The sequence below is a fragment of the Blastocystis hominis genome (assembly GCF_000151665.1).
Source record: "Blastocystis hominis, Singapore isolate B (sub-type 7) whole genome shotgun sequence assembly, scaffold_1".
NCBI lineage: Eukaryota > Bigyra > Opalinata > Blastocystidae > Blastocystis > Blastocystis hominis.
The window spans coordinates 156,490-179,973 of NW_013171816.1; the positions used below are offsets into that span (position 1 = coordinate 156,490).

Below are 23,484 nucleotides of genomic sequence, written 5' to 3' on the forward strand. Positions count from 1 at the left end.
ATATCGAGGGAATGGAAGCATCTCAAACGCTGGAACTGGAGCGATCGATTCGAATTGCGATTGTTCCGCTGGGGAACACGCGTGATAACGTAACAGCGGCAGTTCAACATTGCCTTTCTCTAACTGAGTAATAAACGTGATGATCCATAATATCCAGAGCTGTGAAATTACAGGACATCCCCGAATTTGAGATTTACTCAACTCGTTTCAAATCAAGTGATTACGAATCGAATACTGTAAATATTTTGTATACAACGCAACAAACAAACTTCGGAGAAGGAGTTATTTCTCCTTTTGAACCCTTTTTTGTACAAGTCCGTTACTCAAGTGATTTGTAGACATATATGCGCGTTTTCGGATTGATCTGTGTATATGATATGCGAGACGGCTTAAACATGAACTCTATTGAAAAGCTGTTTCTGGTTTGGGCTTGTTGTTTGTATAATTAACAGAACGAGTGCTGCAAGTTTCCACACACGGCGTTTCAGCTTCTTCTTCTTCTAAAAAGCGTGGACGCAATGAGCAAGGAAGATGCCGAGCAGGAGTACAGCCAATTAGTTCGTTTGCTGGAAAACCGCGCTCACAATGTCTCCAACAAATCTGTAATCTTTCTCTTCCAACCCTCATCGCTAGGGAGCGGATCGCGTATTGGATCAAATCTACAGCGTTCCCTGCATCGCCGGCGATAGCCTTCTCCTTTTCCCTTCGTCCACAGGCGACTCCTCCGCCTCCGGACTCACGCACGTCTTTTTGAAGGACTTGGTGGACACGTTTTTCACCTCGCTGAACAAGTTCACAGCAGCGATGGCGATCCGCGAATGCACGCTGTGGCTGTATCAGTTAGAGCACGGGCTGAACGATCGCTGGGTCATCCTGCCTGGCGAAGAAAAATACCGCGAGCGGTCCAAGAAGCAAATCAACCGCGAGGGAATGCTGGAAGGCTATCTGAATCTGGTGTGGGGCGATTACTCGGTAGCGTTTCGATCTCCTTTCGATTCATAGGGCGCGGCAAACAAGTTTTTCCTCGTGTCCAGCAAGTCGAAAGACGTTCTGCTACTGGCTGGTGAGAGAGAATGAGCGGAGTGAGGAATAGCCTGCAATGAGGGCAAGAGCTGCTGCTTGCTGTGCGATTTTTTGGAGCATCCGCAGGATTACAACCATCTGGTATCGATGGTGATGGGTTTGCGATTGAAAAGGGAAGAATGACGCGTAGAAGTGAAGCGGCTGATGAACGAGGCGTATGGTTTCTATCGAAAGAAGGGCTACGATGAATTAGCGATGAGCGTAGCGTTGAAAGGCCCAGTTGATCGCATAGTGCTGCTTCAAACTGATTTGGTTTTACATTCGAATCATCCAGGTCGTTTCGCTTCTCCAATCCCCCTTTCTCACTCTCGAATTATTGGAGCTGAGCGAAGAAGAAGCTGCCATGGTCGCCAATCCCGTCGAGTTTTTCACTCATTATCTGCGACAAAACGTGCTGTACGTGCTTGCGAAATGCGACGATATCGTCACAACGCTGATCGCTTCCGCTTCTTCCAAGGTCGGATTGGCGAGGGAGTGGGATTGTAGCCGCTCTTGGCATCGCTACTGCAATGCGTCGCGATCTGCGAAGAAATGGGGTTCTACCGAAAGAGTTGCTACTTCATGGATAAGGTAATTCGATTTTTGTATTTGTGATTTCTAGCTTGGGAAATACGCAGAACAGCAGAAGAAATGGGCGTTGTGCTATTCGGTTTTTCATACCTGCATCACGCTTCTCTTCGATCGGTTCCTTTTTCTTTCTCTTCCCGACTCATCCATAGAGACGCGTTCAATCAGAGCCAGCCGGCCTTCAATCTGTCCTTCGATTCGCTCAAGACCGATAAAATCAGTCAGGCCATCCAGTGTATTTCTCTGTTTCTCCTTTTCATCCAGCGAATTCGTGGTCATCCATGGCGCTCCACATTCTGCAAGACATGCAGCAATGCGTGCGCGTGCTGGGATACACCGATCTCCGCATCGAATACATTCTCCTGCTTCTCTGCTGCTTCAGCAAGCGTCGTGGCGATGTGCGAATGCTCCGATTCGATGAATTCCAGGACACCGAGTGCATTATCGGCGCGCTTCTGTCCGAATTGAACGATATCAGCACGAGTATCGAGGAATATCACGTAGCCTTCCGAAGGGAAATTGAGACGATAGACCTTCGCGCCGTTTCCGATTCGCTTTCTCTCCATGCAGGCTGCGTGCTTAGCTGACGGCGATGTCGTTTCGGAGTAGAAACCATCGATCTATCTGTCTGAGGATGTAGACGCTCAGTCTCGAATAAAGGATTTATGTTTTTCCCCACGTTCAAACCCAAAACGGAACCCAAGAAAGTGCAAAACCCGGTCTGTCTCTGAGAACTAGAAGCAAATCTGGGTGGTGGGCGACACCTACGCGATGGACGTCACTCTCCACAATCCTCTCTCGTCGTCGATTCTCCTCCATCGACTCGACACGCTGCAAGACGGTTCGGAACTCACGTGCATCGCAGCACGAGACATTTTGCTTCCGCCCTTCGCCAGCGTCACATCGCGATTGTATCTAATTCCGCACTCCTGCGGACAAATGACGATTCGAGGCCTTCGCGTTGGCCTTCTCTTGGGCAGAACTGATCGAATAGGTTCATATCGGAAATGTGTGGAGCTCCGTTTACTCCAATTCAGCCTCCACTTCCCCGATTTTGGAAGTGGAAGTGATTCCCTGTTTCCCCAAACTGCCGATTACCGTGTCGGCTCCGCCGCAGAATTGCACGAAAGGTGATTTGCATTCGTTGGAATTAACGCTGCGCTGCATGGAGGAACAAATCGGAGATTTGACGATCCAAATCAAGATGATTCGAGGCGAGAAAAGTGGAAACGAATGGATTTTTGAAGGGTGAATGAAATGGTTTTGGAATGAGAAATAGAAGCAAACCCGGATTTTCGATAAGTTCCATGATTAAATTGGCGAATCCATCGAATTCTATCGAATCGAATCCATCGAATTCGTCATTAAATCAAATCGCATTCGCGGCCTCCACGCCGGATTCGCTTCCATCCGCTTTGTTCTACCACGAATCGATCATCCAATCACTTCGCTCGAAATTCCCACTGAACGCAAACTCCCAGTTAAAACTCCCGTTTACCGTCTTGATCTCCGATCCCTTGTCTTTATTTATTTCATTCCCTGACCCACAGCGAGCTTCACATCGATCTCACTTATTCCACATCCATCGAATCGAAATATTCACGAACCACGTCCTTTATAACGAGATTTATAACAGAGTCGTACGCGTTGTCTCTGTATTCGCCTCAACTCGACGACACCCAGCCTCAAATTCCTCTTTCCATCACCTCTCCCTTGCTAAACAAACGTACACTCGCTCTCTTCATCTTTCTCATCCATCAGTCCGTCATTTCAAAACCGAAAATGGCGGGAAAACCATCCAATTCTCTTCCATTCTCACCTCCAATTTCAACACCACAACCTTCATTTTGGCGCCTCGATGGATCCTTCCCCCCAACGTTTATCTCTCCCAGTTCCGCATCAAATCCACAAACACCACCGACGTCCCCACGTTCTTGCTCGTTCGTAATCCGCTTTCGGACATGTCGAACGTGAACGTCGACGTCACAGCCCTCAAACTCGCGCTGCAGCTCTGCAATCAGAACTTCGGACAGACCAAAGCAACAGCAGCAGCAACAGCAGCGACTTCACTCAACAAACCAGCGAGTTCGACGACAACCAACAAAACAATCAGCGAAAACGAAATGATTATTCTGCAGGTGAACGGCGTGGAGAAAGACGCGTCGATCAATCTCGCAATGGAACTCACGCGAACGCTGAAGCAGGGAAAGATGAGTATTAGTGAAGCATTTCGAAACGTGTTTGTTTTCTGGAGCAGCGGGTTTGGCAAGAAATCGGGCTTTTTGCCGCTGTCCGAGCTCCTGTCCTTCCAATCGCTCAAAGACAAATTCCTTATTCCCGACAGCGAGCGAAAACGCTTCGTGGAAATGGCGATCAAAAGTCCGCAGGGAGAAACCATGAAGTTCTCCATGCAAGGACCCATGCGAAAGTACCAGGCGAAAGTGGGAGCCACGCTGAAGTTGATGTATGAAGTGGTGGCTCGCATCGAAGGCGTGAATTCGATTCACCAGATGTAAGGAATGGCTGATAAGCTGAATGATAGATTTGTGTGTGGCTTGAATGACAAGCAGAAGATGGTGGTGTGGGATGAGGGTGAGCCAAGTCCGATTCAGGATGTGGCAGTGACGAATTCGTTGTCTGTAGGGAATAAGAATGGGAATGAAGGGTAGATGCCGATTTCTGCACAGAACAAGTTGCATGTGATCGAGTTGACCAAATCATCGAAAGGGTGTGTGTTTGTATATGACTGTGTGTACAATACTCGACTGAAGACAAGCTGTTGGTCTGGAAGAGCAGCGTTTATTTTGTTTGAAGAATACGATTGTTTGTTGCGATAACGTGAATCGTTTACCCACTTTCAGTGCATCTCTAGCAAAGTCGTTTTCCTTCCTCCCCCATTTCCTCCCTCCATTCCTATTCGCCTCCATGCTCTCTTTCCACAATCCAAAACACAATTCATCCAAGTATAATATAATAGTCCGCGGAATCTTTGAAATTCTTGCGGGTTTTTGGCAAGCAGTTTCCTTCCTTTATTTTGATTCTGAAGATGTGTGGAATTATCTGCTATTTCACAAACCCCGACTGTAATATTCATGTTGCCGGACCGATTAACACCGCTTTGACGATGTTACAACATCGTGGCCAAGGTCCGTTTTCCTGGCAAAATCTGAAGTGTAGATGCTTGCGGAATTACAACGTGTGACGGAGAACAGGTTATTACGGTCAAGGATAACGGTTTGGTTTCTGAGTTGTTTATTCTGCTTGCTTGTAAATGTAGAGTCTTCAACCAAAATAATCTAACCAAGCTGCGTGGTTATTATGGTTTGGGTCACGTTCGCTATCCCACTGCTGGTTCCCCGGACAGCAACGAGGCCCAGCCCTTCTACACCAACTACCCGTACGTTTTCAAATTGAATCTCACGCAGGTACGGCATTTCCCTTGCCCACAACGGCAATCTCATCAACTGCGACGATCTCCGTGCGAAACTGCTCTGCAACCTCCGCTGCATCAACACCACGAGCGTAGCTCTTTCCTCTCCCCCTCTCTCGCAGGACAGCGAGCTCCTCCTGAACATGTTCGCCGATGAATTGGAGCATCGCATCGACCGCTCCTCCGCTGCCTCCGGACAGATCCCTAAGCCCTCCGTCTCCACGCTCTTCGACGCCGTCCACGCCACGATGGCGCAAGTCCTCGGCGGCTACGCGGTCGTGGTGCTGATCAAAGGCGTCGGCATGCTGATTTTCCGCGATCCCCACGGGATTCGGTACGCTTCCAATCGAATTCTCACTCCAGCCCGCTCTGCTTCGGCGTGAAACGCGACGACGCGGGCCGCATCGTGGAATTCGCGGCGGCTTCGGAGAGCATCGCGCTGGAAGCGATCGGAATCGACCGAGAACGCGACGTTGCCGCGGGCGAAGCGCTGTTCATCGACATGGAGATGCGTCTGCACTCGCACATCGACGCTCTGGCGCAGACCCACTCGCCGTGCATCTTCGAATACGTCTATCTGGCGCGTCCGGACAGCGTGATGGACAACATCTCGGTCTACGAAGCGCGCGTGCAGATGGGAATCCGCCTCGCCGAGCGGCTGCGAACGCTCCGCGTCCGCCAACACGACCAAACTCTGGACGTTCTGGAGCCTGCAGAGGCCGGGTACGACGCGACGCTGCCTCCGCTGGAGCAGATCATCGACTGCGTGATGGCGGTGCCGGACACGTCGCGCCACACCGCGATTTCGGTAGGGTTCCGCGGGGATTTCGATGCAGGTGGCGACGAGTCTGGGGAAGCGGTACATCGAAGGACTGTCGAAGAACCGGTACGTGGCGCGCACGTTCATCATGCCCGCGCAGCAGATGCGGCAGAAGAACATCCGCATCAAGCACAACCCCATCCATGTATTCCAAAAAAAGCCCCGATTTTTGTCTAGGACGCGGTGAAGGGACTGTCGGTGCTGGTGGTGGACGACTCGATCGTGCGAGGCAACACGACGATGATGCTGGTGGAGGCGATTCGTCGCGCGGGAGCGAAGCACGTGTTTGTAGCGTCGGCTGCGCCGCCGATTCGGTTCTGCAACGTGTACGGGATCGATATGCCGACGCGACGCGAGTTAATCGCGTTTAACAAGACCGAGAAGGAGGTGGCCGCCGCGATCGGAGCGGATTTCGTGCTGTATCAGAGCTTGGAGGACTTGAAGCGGGCGTGTCGCGATGCGGCGCTGTGTAGAAGCGAGGAAAAAGCGGTGATGAGTAGATGGACCGGCGCCCGAGGCGTTCGAGTGCTCGTGCTTTGATGGGGACTATGTGGGGCAGGAGGGGGAGAGTGAGGTGTAGGTGACGGGAGGCGTCGATCAGAGCTATTTTGATAAGCTGGAAGCGATGAGAGATGATGCGGTGAAGCAGAAGAAGTTGTAATCGCGGAATGGGGAGAAGGTGCGTTTGAAGGACGCGTAGATTGGATTAGGATGTCATTTACGGGGTGTTTGTTGAAAACGCAGAAAATGTCTACTGCGCACAAACCTACGTGGACTCCGGCTGCTGGACGAGGAACGGGGAATGGAGCGATTTCCTCTTCCGGATATCTGACGGGAGGTGGGAGATGGGCGAGGTCGCTGAAGTGTAGGCAGTTTGAGTATGCACTTCTCGGCAAAGGATCTTCCCGGACATTTGAAGTTGAAAATGAGGTAGGTTTGCTGTTTTTCGAAAATTGACCCACAGAGAAGTGATTCCCGAGGTCAAACCGCCTCAAGACATCAAGCCAAAAGAAAGTAGAATAACGTTAGATTCAAAATCGTGTAGAAGAAGAAGATGAGGTGAAAAAAGAGCTTCCCGTAGTTTTACAAAAACCCGAGCCAAAAGTGAACGATGATTTTGGTGATTTTGACGATTCTGACGAGAGCGACAGCGAGGAATCATCTTCCGAATCAGACTCGTTTGAATGCTTTAGTGTTCTTTCCAAATCATAGAGAAGACGATACTGCCTTGCTGATGAAAGAATTAGAGCGCGTAAAGAAAGAGAAGGAATTGGCCAAGCAGAAAGAAGTGATTTTGATTTGTTGGATGAACGATAGGAAGAAGAAAAGGCGCAGATGGAGGCGGCTCTCAATCGTGAGGAGATGATTCACTCGAACCCGTTGCTATTTAATACGGGAGATACGTTAAAGCGAAGGTTTTGAATTGGAATGGGAATGAGTTGAAGATGGGACGATGACGTGGTGTTCCGAAATCAAGGAAAGACCGAGAAACGGCCAAAGCGGTTTATAAACGACACGATCCGAAATGATTTCCATGTAAACTTCATGAATACAGTTTTTCGACAATGAAGTGTTTGTTTTGATTCCAACGTGGTGCAAAGTGCTGAATATGCACTGTTGAGAGGAATGGGGTTTGTTCCATGTCTCTTCATGCGATTCGGCTCATTGTTTGCATTCTTTTTGGTTTCTTGTTTTCCTCCAAGTTTTATATACTCTCACCTTTCCACACCCTTCATCCCTCTCATTTTCAAACAAACAAACAAACAAACAATGATACGCAAAGATACAAATCCTTCACTCCATCGAATGCTGTCGAGCACACGCAGCATGCATCGCCACGCCGTCCGGGAACAACGTAAACACGGAATCACCGAGCACTCGATTACAAACCGGACAGAACGTAACCGGCGTGTTCTCGAACGACGAATTGCGCAAACTCATATACTCCTCGCTCACGTCAAATCTCCGCACCGCCGCCAACTGCCTCAGCATCAGCGAGCTTCGCCTGTTCTCCTCCAATTTCGTCATCACCACTTCAATGCTCTCGATTAACTACCGTCCACTCGACTCCCTTCGCTTACATCGTTCAAAGGAACGTCGTCTGGGAGAAGCCGCAGCACTTCCACGATGTTCACATGGCTACTTCGAATCGAATTCCACGAAACTCACTCGGAATGATCGGTCAACACGCCGATGGCGAGCTTCAAACTCTCGTTCCGCGATAAAATCGAGGATTCGGGCGGAAACAAGTAGCTAATCAATGAATGAATGACTCAACGCCCAAACGTTTTGAGTAAATAAATGAAAATATTCTCGTTTCGATTCGAATTCCACACTTTCTGGCAGTACGCCTCCGCCATGTTTTTATTCCCCAATCGATGCGCAATGATTTCCAATGCCGCCAAATCTTCGCCCAGCTTCGATAGAATGATCTACCAACAAAAATCGGCCAATCAGATTACGGCTTTTTCCTCCAAAAACGAATCCGCGGGGAACGAGCGCAGCAATTCCGCCGCGTCGTACGAATTCGACAATTCCAGAAACTCCAGCAATTCCGTCTTGCTGCGGAATAGTATTTCGTTGCGCTGGTGAAGCAACGTCTGCAGTCCCGATTCTGCAACGCCCAGATCCGCTCCCATTTCCGCGGTTATCTGCTGTTCTTGCAGGGACTGGATTTTTTCTGCATGTGATTCGAATCGAATTCGACGACGTTGCAACATTTCCACGTTTTCTTGGAGACTGGAGATGCTGCTCATGTACAGCAGGACGAGTTTCGTGTGGAAAAACGCCTCGGTATTGTTCTTCGACCAAATCAAATTCCGCAGAAACGTGATTTCGAGCGCGTTTTGCTCCCAGGGATGCTGCAGCGTTGCGTCTTTCATCGACAGCGCGTGCAGCTGCTCCAGAATGGCTTCGTTCGGAATGGGCTCGCCGCCATCGACCGGATCGTAGCCCGCGAAGAGATCGAGAACCAGCGATCGCGATTCTTTGTAGAACATTTCGCTGCAATCGAAGATCAATTCCTTGTATTTGCTTCCCAGTTTCTGAAGGTAGTGCATCAAATCCGCCAGGCGTTTCTGCCGATCAGCTGCGGAAAGGCCGGGTTTGGAGAGCGGCGAAAGGATTTGAGAGATCGCCTTGGCGTGAGGAAACGGGGAAACGGGGAAATACGAGTTCGTGTTTGTGGTGGGTCGAGTAAAGAGCGATCAATTCGGACTCCATTCCCGCGGAAGCGAGGAGTTTCTGGGAATCGTCGAAGGAGCAGAAGTTCACGCCTTCGAGAAGCGGAATGATGGCTTGTCGATTGGAGCGAATGTACGCTCGGAGCAAAACCTGCATGACGAAGGAAGGAGCGAATGCCAACGTTGTCGATGAGCGTCAAATCGTCTCGAATTTGCGATTCATCGTTCAGATTGGTCGATAAAAACCCGATCGTGCTGAATGAAGGGTTCGAATCGTTGTTCGTTTCCGATTCGCCTCCTTCTTTCAAGCTCTCGAATTGCTGCAGTTTGATCTATGAAAATAACGATGGAATGAAGCGCCGTCTACCAACAATTGCTGTCTTCGCGTGTTGAGAAGCGGAAGTAGCGCGTCGATCGCCGCGTTTTCCTCCATTCGCGAAGCGAACACGCGCTTCGGATAGGGCGATCTGCACGTCGTTCACGCGAAGCATTGCGTACATATCCGTGGGCAAATCGTCGGGGATGATCGAAGGGTAGAGCGATAAAACTTGGCGCGTGGGAACTTGGCCGCGCTGCAGAAACGAAATGGCTTTGTCGTATTTCCCTTCGCTGAAGAGATAGAGGCCTTTCAGGCGTGCGATTTGGGTTTTGAATTGGTCGCGGATCATTTCCTTGCCGCGAGGAAACAAATTGCAAAGCGTTAAGGCGTCGTCGAAGTTTTTGTACTCATCGGAAATGAGAATATTGATCTGAGCGTTACAAACAAACAGGAAAAACACTTGTTCTTGCAGCGGACGCATCTTCAGCAGAATCACTGAAGACTGCGAGCAAACCACAACTCCGTCCACTACATCATAACACGAAAACGCTTCCATCGCACCCGCTACGCTCTCGGAATGCAAGCGACTGATTTCCATGGATCGGGGCGACGAAAACGGAATCATCTTCGATCAAAACCCGATCCCAGACGCACCTGAATGCGCTGATATCTCCACGAATTGTGGACTTCGATGCCGTTCGACGTCGCTACGATGAAGTAGGGGCAGAGATACACTCCGTTGGAGGCATCGCTGGACCATTCCAGATGCTGGCCTTTCTACACTCGCTAGGGAGAAGAAAAGGAAACGCCGCGCGCGGGAGAGCCGACGAAGTCATAAAACAGACCTTTGCGATCGTTTGCTAGAAGCATTTCGCCTTGTTCGCGCGTGTCGTTCTCTACAGCGTCGGATTCGGAGCCCAGAAAAGAGTTCTTCTGCTCGATCGGAGTGCAGAAGGGGACGTTTGTCGATTTACTAATGTCACAGATATCTTTCACAGATCGTCCTTGATTGATGTCCACAAGACAGTACTGCCTCTTTGTACCAACGAAGAGGAGGGAGTTTAAAAAGGACATACAAACGACTGGATCTGGAAGAATGATCTCTTTCAAGAGTGTCTGAGAGACTTGAAGACCGTCACGAAGCTGGTAAACTAGCAGTTTTTTCTTTATGGCTGCTACAATAATATGGCGACTTTCATCAAGGGTAAAGAACGTCGATCCCATCGAGTTGGGCAAGATCCCGATTTTATCAAGACTATCTAATTTGTGAATCTAGAAATGAGAGAAATGAGTAACAGCTTACGGAAATTCCCTTGTCTGTGAGAGTGAGGAGAAGATTCCATTTTAAAACGCTTTTCATCATGTAAACGCCTTTTTTCGAATCAGAAAAATGCGGAATCGTCATCTTTTCGGAAAAGTGGATTGGTTCGGCTACTACTCACTAACAATGGATGCAGATACTATTTTCCAGTTGGTAAACAAGCAGGTTTCCATCTTTACAGGAGACAAACACACGATCACCAGCAGCGGTCACTGAAACGATCTTATTCCTTGACACCGTCACAATCTTGACCACGTCAAATACTTGGATGGACATAGGTCAAAAGCAATTCTTTGAATGAAATCTGGAAAATGGTGTGAAAATTGGAATTCCATAATTAGTTGGAATGAGGGAAAGATGTGAAAAGCAATGCAGTAGGGTGATCTTTGGGAAAATTGGTTGGTCGGTATGTAGGATGCGTACATGACGTTAGCAGAGATGAGATGACTGGGAATGGAGCGAACAAGGTAGTGTAATTGACTGGAATAGAAAGGAAATGTGAATTGTGAAGAATTCAAATGGTTGATAATCGATTTATCACACGAATCGTTCCAAATGAAAGAATGAAAGGAAATACATTTTGTTTCTGATATTGCTATAGGCTTAGAAATAAGTTAGGAAATGAATAATAAACCAATAATTGGTGGGATTAAACCTACTAGACAACTGAATGTGAGCTAGGTTTTAATGTGTATTGAAATGATGCTGTTCTACTTTGAATAAGGAGATGATAACACGTTAGTATCCATATTCTGACAAACTGACAAAGTGAAGAACTAATATTCACAAAGTTGGATGTTGATGATGGTGTTTTTGAAGTCCTGCCACTTGAGAAAAGAGAGTGAATAGAGCAAGAAGTATGGTATACAATGTAATTAGGGAAGAAGGTCGGTTAGGTTTGAATGAAGCATCCAGCAGAGTCAATAATAGGCTGGTTTTTAATCGACACATCTTCTTGGCATTTCAGCAATGTTACTGTGGTGTTGAACTCAATCTAATAAATATTGAAAGCAAATGATTATCATAATAATAATAATAATAAATAACCAAGTGCTATGAAACTATATCTGTTATTGATTTGAAGTTCTTGGGCATTAATGGATCGAAAGCGATCATATAACATCCAGGTTGTTCTGTATTAGCTTTCAATGATATTGTAAGATTGAATAGTAAAAGATTATAATCCAGTTGATAAGTAGCAATAATAATCTGATAAATGAAGTCAGCTGGCAATCACTTGATAACCAGAATACGTGATTCCTGCTTATCACTGTATTATGTTGACAAATACATTGTTTCAATGAACAATTACAAAAATCAAGAATCCAAAGTTGGAAAGAATATCCATATTCGTATGCTATTATGAAAGTAATAATAAGTGGTTTGAAATACAGTCCTAACACTATAGGAAGCAAAGAAAATAACAATACATGAGTATATATTACTTGAGAATAGTGATACTGCATAAACCATATCATGTGATGTAATTCTGGAAGGTTACAATTTCAATCATATTGCTTACCATGATTGAGCCAAGCAGATAGAAATATATTCGCATGATCGCTAAAATGACTATGTATGGAGAGTTTGTTGAAAGGCGAAGAAGGATGGGGAATTGAAAAAAGCATAATAGAGCAGAATAGAATCAGAAGGTATCTGAAAGAATCACGAACGAATGGAAATCGTTTGCAGGATCGAAAATAGGATTGTGATGGAGTTCAGACGAAATAAAAGCAACTTTATTGTATCTAACCGAGTATCCCTAAATGTTAAATAAATCACTCATGATGAATCGAAAGAATCATAAGTTCGAAAAAATTGAGGCTATTGGACTGATAAAAAACGCAGACTAATACTCGGAAAAAAGAATAAAAAGATGGAAAGGAAGAGAGTTGTTGTATGGATAATACATTCGCTCGCTCGCCCACTTTGTTTTGCTTATTTTCCATTATTAATATTTCTTTTTGCTTTGTTTTCAAATCTAATGCAATTTCTATAGTATATTATGGAATTGAAAGACACTTTTATTCTTAATTAGTAATCGATTCGAATCCTGTTTTGAAGTTTCAATCAAGACAATCACTCTCTGAGCATCTTTCAATACCAGAATACTACAGCACACATAAGATACTTGCATTATTTGATGTGATAGAGTAGTGGATGATCACTTTTGCTATTCCTACCACAAAGTCAAATAACAATTTGTATTCATGGATTTGAATTCTCTATTATTCCAGAAGATCATTTACGGAATATATTACAAATCAAAGCATTAAACCTATTAGTACTCTCCATTGGCTAGACAAGTCAAATATAAATTCTCATCATTTAAATATACTATTATTAATAATGGATATGAAAAAGTATTTCGCAGAACAGTGAATTGATCACAGTAAAAATGATGCAATAGCTGGACATAGTATTCCAGGCTGACTCCACGAAAAGTGGTGTAAATAAAAACGAAAACACCGATATACAATACAAAACAGAAAAATACAACAGAAAGAAAGTGATGCCCAGAATAGCATATGCCATGGCGCAATCCTTAAGAAATAGTACGTAGTGTAGTCAACAAATATAGATTTTATCAAGGTGTATGAATAGTGTTCCGAAATTACTTGCTTTTTCCAAATAGCCTTTTTTCGATGCAAAACATTGCTGATTTTGTCAATTCTGCTATTAGTAACTATCATATTGATAGTTCCATTATTCAAAGTGTGCAGGGATGCTTAGGTAAAGAAATGAAAGCCGATGGCTGGATTTTACTCATATTGAGTAATAGAGAATGTGTAGTATTGCTGTTCAATAATGGAGTATTCTTGAATCAAGGATTTGTACTCAATGAGCAGAAAGTGTTGAAAGTGATTGGAAATCATCAAATTGGTGCTATTTCATATAATGAAGAACAATCCATTGTAGAAAAAGGAATAGTAGACTTAGATCATGGAAGTCGATTTGAAGGATTGATATTGACAGATAACAAGTTTGGAATTCCATTTGGATATGGTGAAATGTATGATAATGATGGAATATTGGTGTACAAGGGCATAATGATCAATTGGAAACGATTTGGATATGGAACGAGTTATCATAATAATGGATGTATTGAATATGAAGGATATTGGTGTGATGATAAGCGATTTGGAATTGGAATCGTATATGATCGATATGGTAAATTAGTGAATGAATGTGAATGGTGTAATGGAAATGAAAGTGACATTGAATACGAAGGAAATGGAAGCAAGCCATTGAATATGGGAACGAAACATTTGAAACTGAGTGACAATTGTGTATTGGTTGATTGGGATGTTTCGTTGTTGTATGATTTGGAATCAATCGAAATCGGCAATGAATGCTTTGAATCAGTACAAACATTCCAAATCGATGGACTGAATCGATTGAAAACTATCAAAATCGGAAACAATTCATTCACTAAGAATAACAATTGGATTGGAAATGACAAATCGAAATCATTCCACATATTGAATTGTGAATCATTGGAATCCATTCAAATTGGTGAATACAGTTTCAGTGATTTTGGAGGCGACTTTGAATTGAGGAATCTACCACAATTACAATCCATTCAAATTGGTACAATTGAATGTTATTCATTTAATTTCTATAATAGTTCATTTGTGGTTCGAGGTATTGATATGATATTGAATATTTGAATGATGCATAGATCTTCCAAATCTGCAATTTTTACCCTAGGTGATCATGTATTCCATGATTGCCTATCAACAATAATTGAAAGTATTGAATGAATTTGAATGAAATGATTGATGTAGATCTTCCATCATTACAATCCATTCAACTCGGTGATTGTGCACTTGATGGAAGTGGAGCTGATTCATGTTCATTGATAATGCGAAGTAATAATGAATTGATTGGTTATGATTTGTTTTGTAGATCTTCCAAATCTAACATCAATAACTTCTGTAGAATGGAATTTCTATTATCCTCGTGTAGTGACATTGGCAAGTATTTCTGAATATTGAATATTGATAGTATTTAGATATTCCAAATCTTCGAAATGTCGATCTATCTGGTGGTTGGCTTGATCGTTTATTCGGGTGTATTGGATCGAAATCAATTTCGAGTATTGCTTGCTTGATTTGATTTGATTTGATTTGATTCATAGATGTTTCTTCGATTCTCGCTGATCTTGTCAAAGACACTCAGTAATTCAAACACTGGATATACAAACTTCATTCCATTCTATTCCATTCAAGGATCAATGTGTTTTTATTGCGTATTTGAATCAATTGATTGATCGTTTGTTCCATAATCCCTTACCATCATTCTATGATACTCATTGATTTAGGATCCAATCATGAATTGACTCTTCCATCATAACAACCCAGATTAGTTTAGCTAGTATATACCGATCCTTTGCGTAATCAATGTGAAGGATAAAAGTAACCATTAAAAATAGACAAGCAAAACTATCAGGATAGAGCTTGATATAGCGTTGATAATAGGTGTCTGTAATATCTGAAAACCACTCAACTATTGATGATTGAATTGAAAATAAAGGAACAAACAAGATTGTACAAGATAGAATCTTAAAGCATATTTAAGATACGTTGTTATATTTGAGTGGAAAAAATGTGAACGCAACTCATTGTATTGATTCGATTTAGTTTTTTTGAATGAAGAACTACACTGTTATCACTAAAAGAAGTTTCTGTTATGAATGTATAATTATGGGTGTTGAGAATCATAATGAATTGATTTTTGTATTAAGTACAAGTGATCTAAATTACAGAATAGTTTGAAAACAATTTAATTGTATTGTGATATCGAAATCACAACATACTGGTATTACGGAGTATCAATCAAGAGCTTTTGAATACATTTGTGCCTATATATATACACTATTTTCCCCCCGATGTCTGAACCATCCCACTCTTATATTATCTCCACTAATATTGAAAATGTGAAATTCGCTATATTATCTCTACTCTCCTGGTGATACGTACAAGTGGATCAGTTTTCTATTTCGTACATTGTTTTGGACATAGCCAATTTGAATTTTGTTTTCTATATTCACTCATTTCTTTTGTTTTCCACCTCTTATGAGTAATACTTTATGTTTAGAAATGTAACCATTTTTACTGAAATCCCCTGTGACTGAATTTTGATTTTCCATATCACATTCTACGTGTTGTGTTTTATTCTTTTCATTCATTGTGTAATGGCAGAATCACTTAGTAAATCATCTTTTATGACAGTAATTCGCTCCTGTCTTTCCGAATAGTGTACATGTAACCTTTTATGCATTACAATTTCTATTGATAGTATATGCTCAATTCATTTGTTTTTCAAACACCTGCTTTCATCCTTTTCTTGTTCTACCTCCACTATCGACAGTCTGCGCCTTTTTTATTATGCTGTTATCTAAGTATTTCTATAGTTACGATAAACAACGACCCTTCTCCATACATAACTTTTTTCTAATATCCCTTTAGACTACAGTCTCTTCATTACGAAAATACTGGTCTCCCTTATGATCTGAAGTAAATATCATCTTAAAACTATCAAAACCGATTCAAAGATGGTCTAACTACCTAATAATGCCTCCTATCTCTTATTGGCATCCTGTAATCACTCGCTACTTGAAGAACCAAGTCTATACCCTTCACACCTAACACTCCCTACCAAGGGTAAAGAAAATTCTCTCTACCTTCATCCTTCAATCCCTTCTCACTGTTACAATTATTCTAAACACACAAACGACTATCTTTAAGGAAACTCACCTCTTTATCAATCCGCAAACTCCTATTTCCTAATTTCTTCCATTACCCTGCATTCAAAACCTACTAGCAAAACCATCTTACGAATTCCATTCCTTCGTCAAATTCTCACGTTTTATCGCACTCCTGCATATCAACATTCTCCGTTTCATCTTGTTTTCCATTCCTTCTTCCTTCCTACCAAACTTTCTCACTTTCCTATCCTATATCATTCCCACTTCCTCTGATTCTCATCCTCTCTTTTCCAATAGTTTTCCCACACAAATTCCCTTTTCAACCTTTGGCAATGATTTCTTCTCTATCTCTGTCTTTCTATTAGAATGGCTAAAGATTCAAAAGAAAAAGAGGCTGAAGAACATAACAAAGCAGGAAATTGTACTTTCAAGGATAGGAAGTATGAAAAAGCGATTCGCTTCTATGATTATGTAATATCGCTATATTTATTTTCATAATGCTAATTATTGAACTATTCCCCAAAGAACCTCGCTGCTATTTGAATCGTTCAGCTGTTTATCTTGGAGCTGAAGATTTGTTTTAGGTTTTTGCAAATGTTGAGGAAGCTGTCGATTTGCGCTTAACGTGGCCAAAAGAGTACTTCCATAAAGAATCTGTGCTTTTACGTTTTAAAAACTACGGAGAATGCATCAAAACGTGTAAAATTGGTAAGTGTCACATTCCATGTACTCACTTTAAGTTCTCTCCCTTGAACCAACCAATGAAGCAGATATTCACATTTAAAAAGTTGTAGACAAGCCAACATGCGCATATTACCTTCTTTTTCCCCATCCTCCCTCTCTAGGAAAGCCAGGACTTCGCAGCCTTTGAAGAGGCGGAAGCCATGTTGGACGGCAATTCCACGATCGAAAGTGGTCTCAGCCGCCTGCGTTCAATCTGCCAAGACAAGAAGCTGGAAGAGTTCAATTCCTCGATCAACCAGGACTTCAAGCTGGTGATCGACAGGCAGAAAAACCGGAGTGTCTAAGACGGCAAAATCGTCCACATGACCTTTATCCAGCATAGGGAGCATCTCTCCGAAAAGAACGTGTTCACACTGCTCGTTCTTCCCTTTCCAAACCTCGTCGTAAAAATCCAACCCCCACCACGTGCTGATGCTCCCCGAAGCGACGTCGGACGAAAACATGGGTGAATGCGCTCTTTCAAGTTCTCCGCGAAGTGCTTCGCGTTCAAAGAATAAAAATACTTTGGGAATAGACCGCTACATTGTATTTTTAGAGAATTCTCAATGTCAAGGAATCGGTAGAGTGATGGAGAGATTATTCATCTTGTAGGGTCTCGTATCTTCAATTCGGTAATCGAGAGAACTCGAAGTGGACGTCATGTGGGTAATGTCGAAGTGGTCGCACAAGTTTGGATTGGATATTGAGTATGAAGGTGTAAAGGACACAGGACCAATGGAATTCTTTTCGAAGTGTGGGTTTAATAATGAGGTGAAGGAGAATGCTGAACGAGTATTTGATGGGAAGCCATTCTGTACTATTACATTTGATGTAAGTGATTGCTAGAACGTGTTCTGATGGGTAAATAGGTACAATATTGATTGGTTTGTTTGTTTGAAATGCATGTTTGTAAGGTGTATGTAGGGTTTGAAGAACCAGGGTGAAGAGAGTGAGAACAGAGTAGATTTTAAAAAGGGAATTGAAAAGGATGAAGAAATGAGCTGAATTGTGGAATGAGCACAGATACCATCATATTCTGTTAGTAGCATATGTATACCAAATGTTTCCCACGAGAAAATACTCACAAAGTCGATATTTAGACCTTTCCCCAATTAACTCCATAATTATTTCAAAATATAGTTGACAGATGGGATATTTATCCTGGAAAAAAGGTGTTATGTTGAAATTACCAGAAAATCGTGAAAGAAAAGGATTCTGTGTTGATTCTTCGAAAATATAAAGAAGACGATGATTATGTAACAAGGAGGAAGTCTGAGTAGAATTCAAAAAACAACGAAAACCATAAGCTTCTGCATTCTTGGTATTATGAACAACATGGCTTCGTCCTCTATTATTTCTCTATCCGGTATTATAATAAACAGAGAAGGTAGAAAATAACACCCAAATTGAAGAAGTTCGATTAGAATGAATACTTTCAAGGGTATTTCGGGCAAGACTCAATTCAATCTAGTTACCCTAATTGTTGGCATATGTCACACATTCCAAACACGCAAAGCACTTCAAGTGAAGTGGAACTGTTAAATATCGTAATAAACTCATCAATCGACACGGAGGGAAATAGCTGCTGGGAAAAATGCTTTTCAACTCAGTTTCCTATTGTCTCCATGTTCGAAAGGAATGGGATGTGTATTATGCATGTTGGTTCTCCACATGAGGGATATTCCATTGAAACCCATTTAGTACACAATAATATGCATGGAAAATCCTATTTATACACAAACGAAAAATTGTTAGTGGCAGAACTATATATCGAAGATGGCGAAGCGGATGGTCCCTGCACACTTTATGACACTTCTAGTTCTTTATATTTTGAAGGATTCTTTAAAAACGGATATCGGTCAGGGAAGGGAAAGGAATATGACCGGGAAGGGAAAGTGATATTTGAAGGGTACTTTGATTTAGGAAAGCGATTATATATTAATCCTTTACATGAAATGTCTGGATATTGGAAAGAATATGATGAAAAGGGCAAATTGTTGAATATAAGCAAAAGAAATGAAAAGAATGGTGAAATAGAAGGTATTTGTTATTATTATGACGAAAATGGAAATATAAGTCATATTGTAGAAATCAAGAAAGGTATAGAGATTGAATACAATGGTTATTGTAAACTATATGACGAACCTCATAAAGTGTGGTTTGAAGGATTTGTAAAGAACGGTAAAAGAAGAATGAATTTGATTCGATCGAATGAAATGTCTGGATATTGGAAAGAATATGACGAAAAGGGCAAATTGTTGAATATAAGCAAAAGAAATGAAAAGAATGGTGAAATAGAAGGAATTTGTTATTACTATGACGAAAATGGAAACATAAGTCATATTGTAGAAGTCAAGAAAGGTATAGAGATTGAATACAATGGTTATTGTAAACTATATGACGAACCTCATAAAGTGTGGTTTGAAGGATTTGTAAAGAACGGTTATCGTCATGGAAAAGGCAAAGAATACAGTAGCTCACAAAAAAAGGTAATGATTGTGTTATATGAGGACGGAAAGAAATTGAAGTTAAAACTTGATAAAAAAAATAGAGGATATCGGAAGGAATATGATGAACAAAAACACTTGGTGAATTTATGCAAAAGAGATAAATATGGAAGATTCTACGGAACTTGCTATCACTACGATTCTAACGGCAAAATCAGTCGAATCAGTGAGTGGAAAGATGGCAAAGAAATCAAACTGCTACAAACATTCAATGGGAATTACATGACGGAATACGTGAACGGAGTCAAGAACTATGAAGGAGAATATGCCAGTATTTCTGAGTTTGCTTTTTTTCGAAATGGCCAGGGAAAAGAATTCGATGCGAATGGAAGAAGTGTCATCTATCATGGATCTTGGCTGAGAGGAAAACGTCATGGAAATGGTACGTCTTATCAAAATCGAAAAATAGATTATATTGGAGTATGGATTTGTGGCAGAAAGAAAACAGAGTATAATGCCATGGTTTGGGGGCTAATCACTTTCTGCATTGTAGTGATTGTGGCTGTAATTGTTGTTACTTTCATTATCAAGGTGTGGATATGTGTATTGTTTAGCGTGTTGTTGCTAATAGGATTGTTTTACTGTGCGAGATGGTTTCTATTTAGTCAGATTCGGTGTGGAATCGATTATCAAATGGCAAAAGTATTGCAAGGACCAAATATAAAAATTGAAGATAGGTGCTGTCAATTGACTCGAGAGTTTTGGCTGCCAATGAATGTGGAATCAATCGAAATCGGCGATGAATGCTTTTCAAGAGTGAAAACATTCCGAATCGATGCATTGAATCGATTGAAAACTATCAAAATCGGATACTTTTCATTTACTCAGCATGGTGGAAATGATGAATCGAAATCATTCCACATATTGAATTGCAAATCATTGGAATCCATTCAAATTGGTGGATTCAGTTTCAATAATTTTGCTGGCGACTTTGAATTGAAGAATCTACCACAATTACAATCCATTCAAATTGGTAAAATTGGAAAAGTTTCATGCAGTTTCTGTTTTAGTTCATTTGTGATTCGAGGTATTGATATGATATTGAATATTTGAATGATGCATAGATCTTCCAAATCTACGATCCATTACATTAGGTTATGATGCATTCAGTAATTCCTTATCAACCATAATCGAAAGTATTGAATGAATTCGAATGAAATGATTGATGTAGATCTTCCATCATTACAATCCATTCAACTAGATAAAGGTGCACTTGTAGGAAAATATTGGGATGATTCAAGTTCATTGATAATGCGAAGTAATAATGAATTGATTGGTTATGATTTGTTTTGTAGATCTTCCAAATCTAACATCCATTAATTCTAATGGACATAGTTTCTGTGAACCTCGTGTAGCGACATTGGAAAGTATTTCTGAATATTGAATATTGATAGTATTTAGATATTCCAAATCTTCAAAATGTCGAACTACCTAATTCATTCTTGTATATTCGATCGAAATCAATTACGAGTATAGTTTGATTGATTTGATTTGATTCATAGATGTTTCTTCCATTCTCGCTGATCTTGTCAAAATCAAGCATTAAATCTATAATTTGTATTTGATTTGATTTGTTCAGTGATTCGTCATTGTTTAGGAACATTTCCATTGATTGATTGATTGATTGATTGATTGTTTGTTTGTTTCAAACCGATTCTTGATCACAATTCATGATTCTATAATTATCAAAATATCAATCCTGCCTGATTATTATGATGTTCTTCTTTACCATTTTAACAATGATACTGGATTATGATTGTTATTTCAATTAATCAATCAACAAATCAATCATTGTTTTCGATCATCATTATCATTATCGTCATTATTATTACCAATGACCCAATGATCACATATTGAACATTCACAAATGATGAATCCAATCTACCAATAACAAAAATATACAAAAGTAGTAGGGAAATGGCGCATAAAGCGCGATATTTTTTCGGCCCTTTTTCTGCCATTTTAATTCCTGGCCTCCTTTTTTATTCCTGGCCTCCTTTTTTATTCCTGGCTGCCTTTTTGACCATTGTCTGCTTGCCTACCTCGAGTACCACGACGCATAAAGCGCGAAAACCTTTTCGACTGTTTTCTGCCAATTTGGTCAGTGTCTGCCCTTTATATAATGGTAAAGAGAGAAAGACCATGCACTACTCCATGCTATACAAGGCTCACCTACCAACGGTTCATTCACCTGGATTAACCCCTACAAGTACAAGAATCCTTACATCACTTCCATGACTGTCCTGTTTCGACCCAAGGATGCCCAGGCCATGTTCAACAACGTGGACACGACGAACATTGTCACGAACAGCAATAATGAGACTGTGACGATCCCTGTTGGTTATTACACGACCAGTGAGATCATTGCCTTGCTCAATACCATGACCGATACTACATTCTCCATATCTACTAACGCCTCGTCGTTCGGTTGTATCTGGATTCAGTCCCCACACACCATTGACTTCACAGATGCACCAGACATTCGTGAGATCCTCGGCTTCGATGGACGAACGGTCATTCTACCTGCTTCGTTCAGTGGATCGAACGTGATTGATATCACGCGAAATCGACAAGTGATCCAGGTCTACTCGACGATCGTGCGATCATCGGACCTGAAGATTGCCAACCAGAACAACAACCTGCTCACCACGATGATCATTGACGATCCAACGGCTGACTACGTGCGAACTGTGGAAGACGTGTGCATACCAATGATCACTCGGTTTGATCAATTGATGTTCGTGTTCCGCGATATGGATGGCAAGATGATGCGACTGAACGGCGAATTCGAACTCCAGTTGACGATTGAGGACGTGTATGATGAAGTGCCTTCATCGATTGTCTCTGCGAACCAGTTCTCCATGATTGAAGTGTTCGGTAATACTACCAAGAAGGAAGTGAAGCTGGACAATCCTCTCTCGTTCGACCAGTGCTACATCTCGTCTGTGTCGTTGTATACGGACTTCGTGTTGCACAATGTGCCGACTGATCAAGTGGTGCTAATCAATGCTGGCGCTACGATTCAAGAGATCGCGATACCACGCGGTGCATACGACATCGAAACGATCATTGCAAAGCTGAATGCTAGTGATGCCCTGTTCGAATTGGTGTATAGCGGTGAGAATGCGTTCCACATCACGGTAGATCACTTCTACATGATTGATTTCACGAATGCACCAGAGATCCAATCGATCCTTGGTTTCGAATCGGACATCTTGGTGAAAGGAGTGGATAACCCGAAGCGCTACTACATGTCTTCCTCGTGTAATCAAGTGGTTGTTACTGACAGCAGGGAATCGCACATGTTGACATTGCCTGTCGGTTACTACACGTTCAGCGAGTTCATCGAGGCTGTCGGTGCTGAAATGGTGAAAGTGCTTCCACTCATATCCATGACGATCGAGGATGATCATGTACGCTTCAACGTTCAATCCCACTGTTGGTATTTCGATCGATCCAGTGTTGACACGACGATCGATGGTTTTGGTTGGACTCCATGGTTCAAACTGTCTCCATCTGTGCAGAACCTGTGCATCGAACGACCTGTGGAAACTTCGTTCAACCCTGAAAGCGATTCACCACCTGATATGACGAATGATCAAGGTATTGGTGGTCATGCGTATATAAGATCAAACACCTTCATTGCGTATGACTGGAAAATGCGTACGACTGATAATCGGTTCCTGCTAAAGCCTCTCGCGACATACACGATGCGTTTAGCTGATGGTTCAGTACTCGATAGTGGTGAATTCTACATAACGGAGGATACGTCTACCCCGATCAAGATGAATACTCTTACAACCACATGTTTTAATGAACTCA

At 42.2% G+C, this 23,484-nt stretch overlaps 5 protein-coding genes; 3 read left to right on the forward strand and 2 right to left on the reverse strand.

Annotated features, from left to right (window-relative positions):
- Positions 1-11: 11 nt before the first annotated feature.
- On the forward strand, positions 12-2,902 carry GSBLH_T00006104001 (uncharacterized protein; the record flags this gene model as incomplete). Its single annotated transcript, XM_013038933.1, is given in 17 exon segments — positions 12-127; positions 158-314; positions 339-422; positions 453-602; positions 634-972; positions 1,003-1,063; positions 1,094-1,180; positions 1,214-1,284; positions 1,316-1,540; positions 1,570-1,653; positions 1,685-1,767; positions 1,803-1,885; positions 1,915-2,150; positions 2,182-2,255; positions 2,291-2,369; positions 2,389-2,610; positions 2,645-2,902. 17 exon segments carry the CDS (start codon positions 12-14, stop codon positions 2,900-2,902), a joined length of 2,409 nt encoding a protein of 802 aa, XP_012894387.1.
- A 1,794-nt stretch (positions 2,903-4,696) lies between these two features.
- Positions 4,697-6,622, forward strand: GSBLH_T00000690001 (uncharacterized protein; the record flags this gene model as incomplete). XM_013038934.1 has 10 exons in its annotated part: positions 4,697-4,796; positions 4,828-4,897; positions 4,928-5,047; positions 5,076-5,172; positions 5,203-5,414; positions 5,444-5,888; positions 5,917-6,045; positions 6,078-6,369; positions 6,401-6,450; positions 6,481-6,622. The coding sequence occupies 10 exons, from the start codon at positions 4,697-4,699 to the stop codon at positions 6,559-6,561; spliced, it is 1,596 nt and encodes a 531-aa protein (XP_012894388.1). The 3' UTR covers positions 6,562-6,622.
- Positions 6,623-6,647: 25 nt separating this feature from the next.
- Positions 6,648-7,469, forward strand: GSBLH_T00000691001 (Cwf15/Cwc15 cell cycle control protein; the record flags this gene model as incomplete). Its single annotated transcript, XM_013038935.1, has 6 exons — positions 6,648-6,834; positions 6,870-6,914; positions 6,949-7,078; positions 7,113-7,188; positions 7,218-7,315; positions 7,346-7,469. 6 exons carry the CDS (start codon positions 6,648-6,650, stop codon positions 7,467-7,469), a joined length of 660 nt encoding a protein of 219 aa, XP_012894389.1.
- Positions 7,470-7,694: 225 nt separating this feature from the next.
- Positions 7,695-8,959, reverse strand: GSBLH_T00006976001 (uncharacterized protein; the record flags this gene model as incomplete). The annotated part of the gene is made up of 5 exons (XM_013038936.1): positions 7,695-7,952; positions 7,982-8,039; positions 8,070-8,153; positions 8,187-8,332; positions 8,363-8,959. 5 exons carry the CDS (start codon positions 8,957-8,959, stop codon positions 7,695-7,697), a joined length of 1,143 nt encoding a protein of 380 aa, XP_012894390.1.
- Positions 8,960-9,414: 455 nt separating this feature from the next.
- GSBLH_T00000692001 (uncharacterized protein) lies at positions 9,415-10,998 on the reverse strand (the record flags this gene model as incomplete). Its single annotated transcript, XM_013038937.1, has 5 exons — positions 9,415-10,026; positions 10,056-10,178; positions 10,209-10,673; positions 10,705-10,832; positions 10,863-10,998. 5 exons carry the CDS (start codon positions 10,996-10,998, stop codon positions 9,415-9,417), a joined length of 1,464 nt encoding a protein of 487 aa, XP_012894391.1.
- Positions 10,999-23,484: the final 12,486 nt, after the last annotated feature.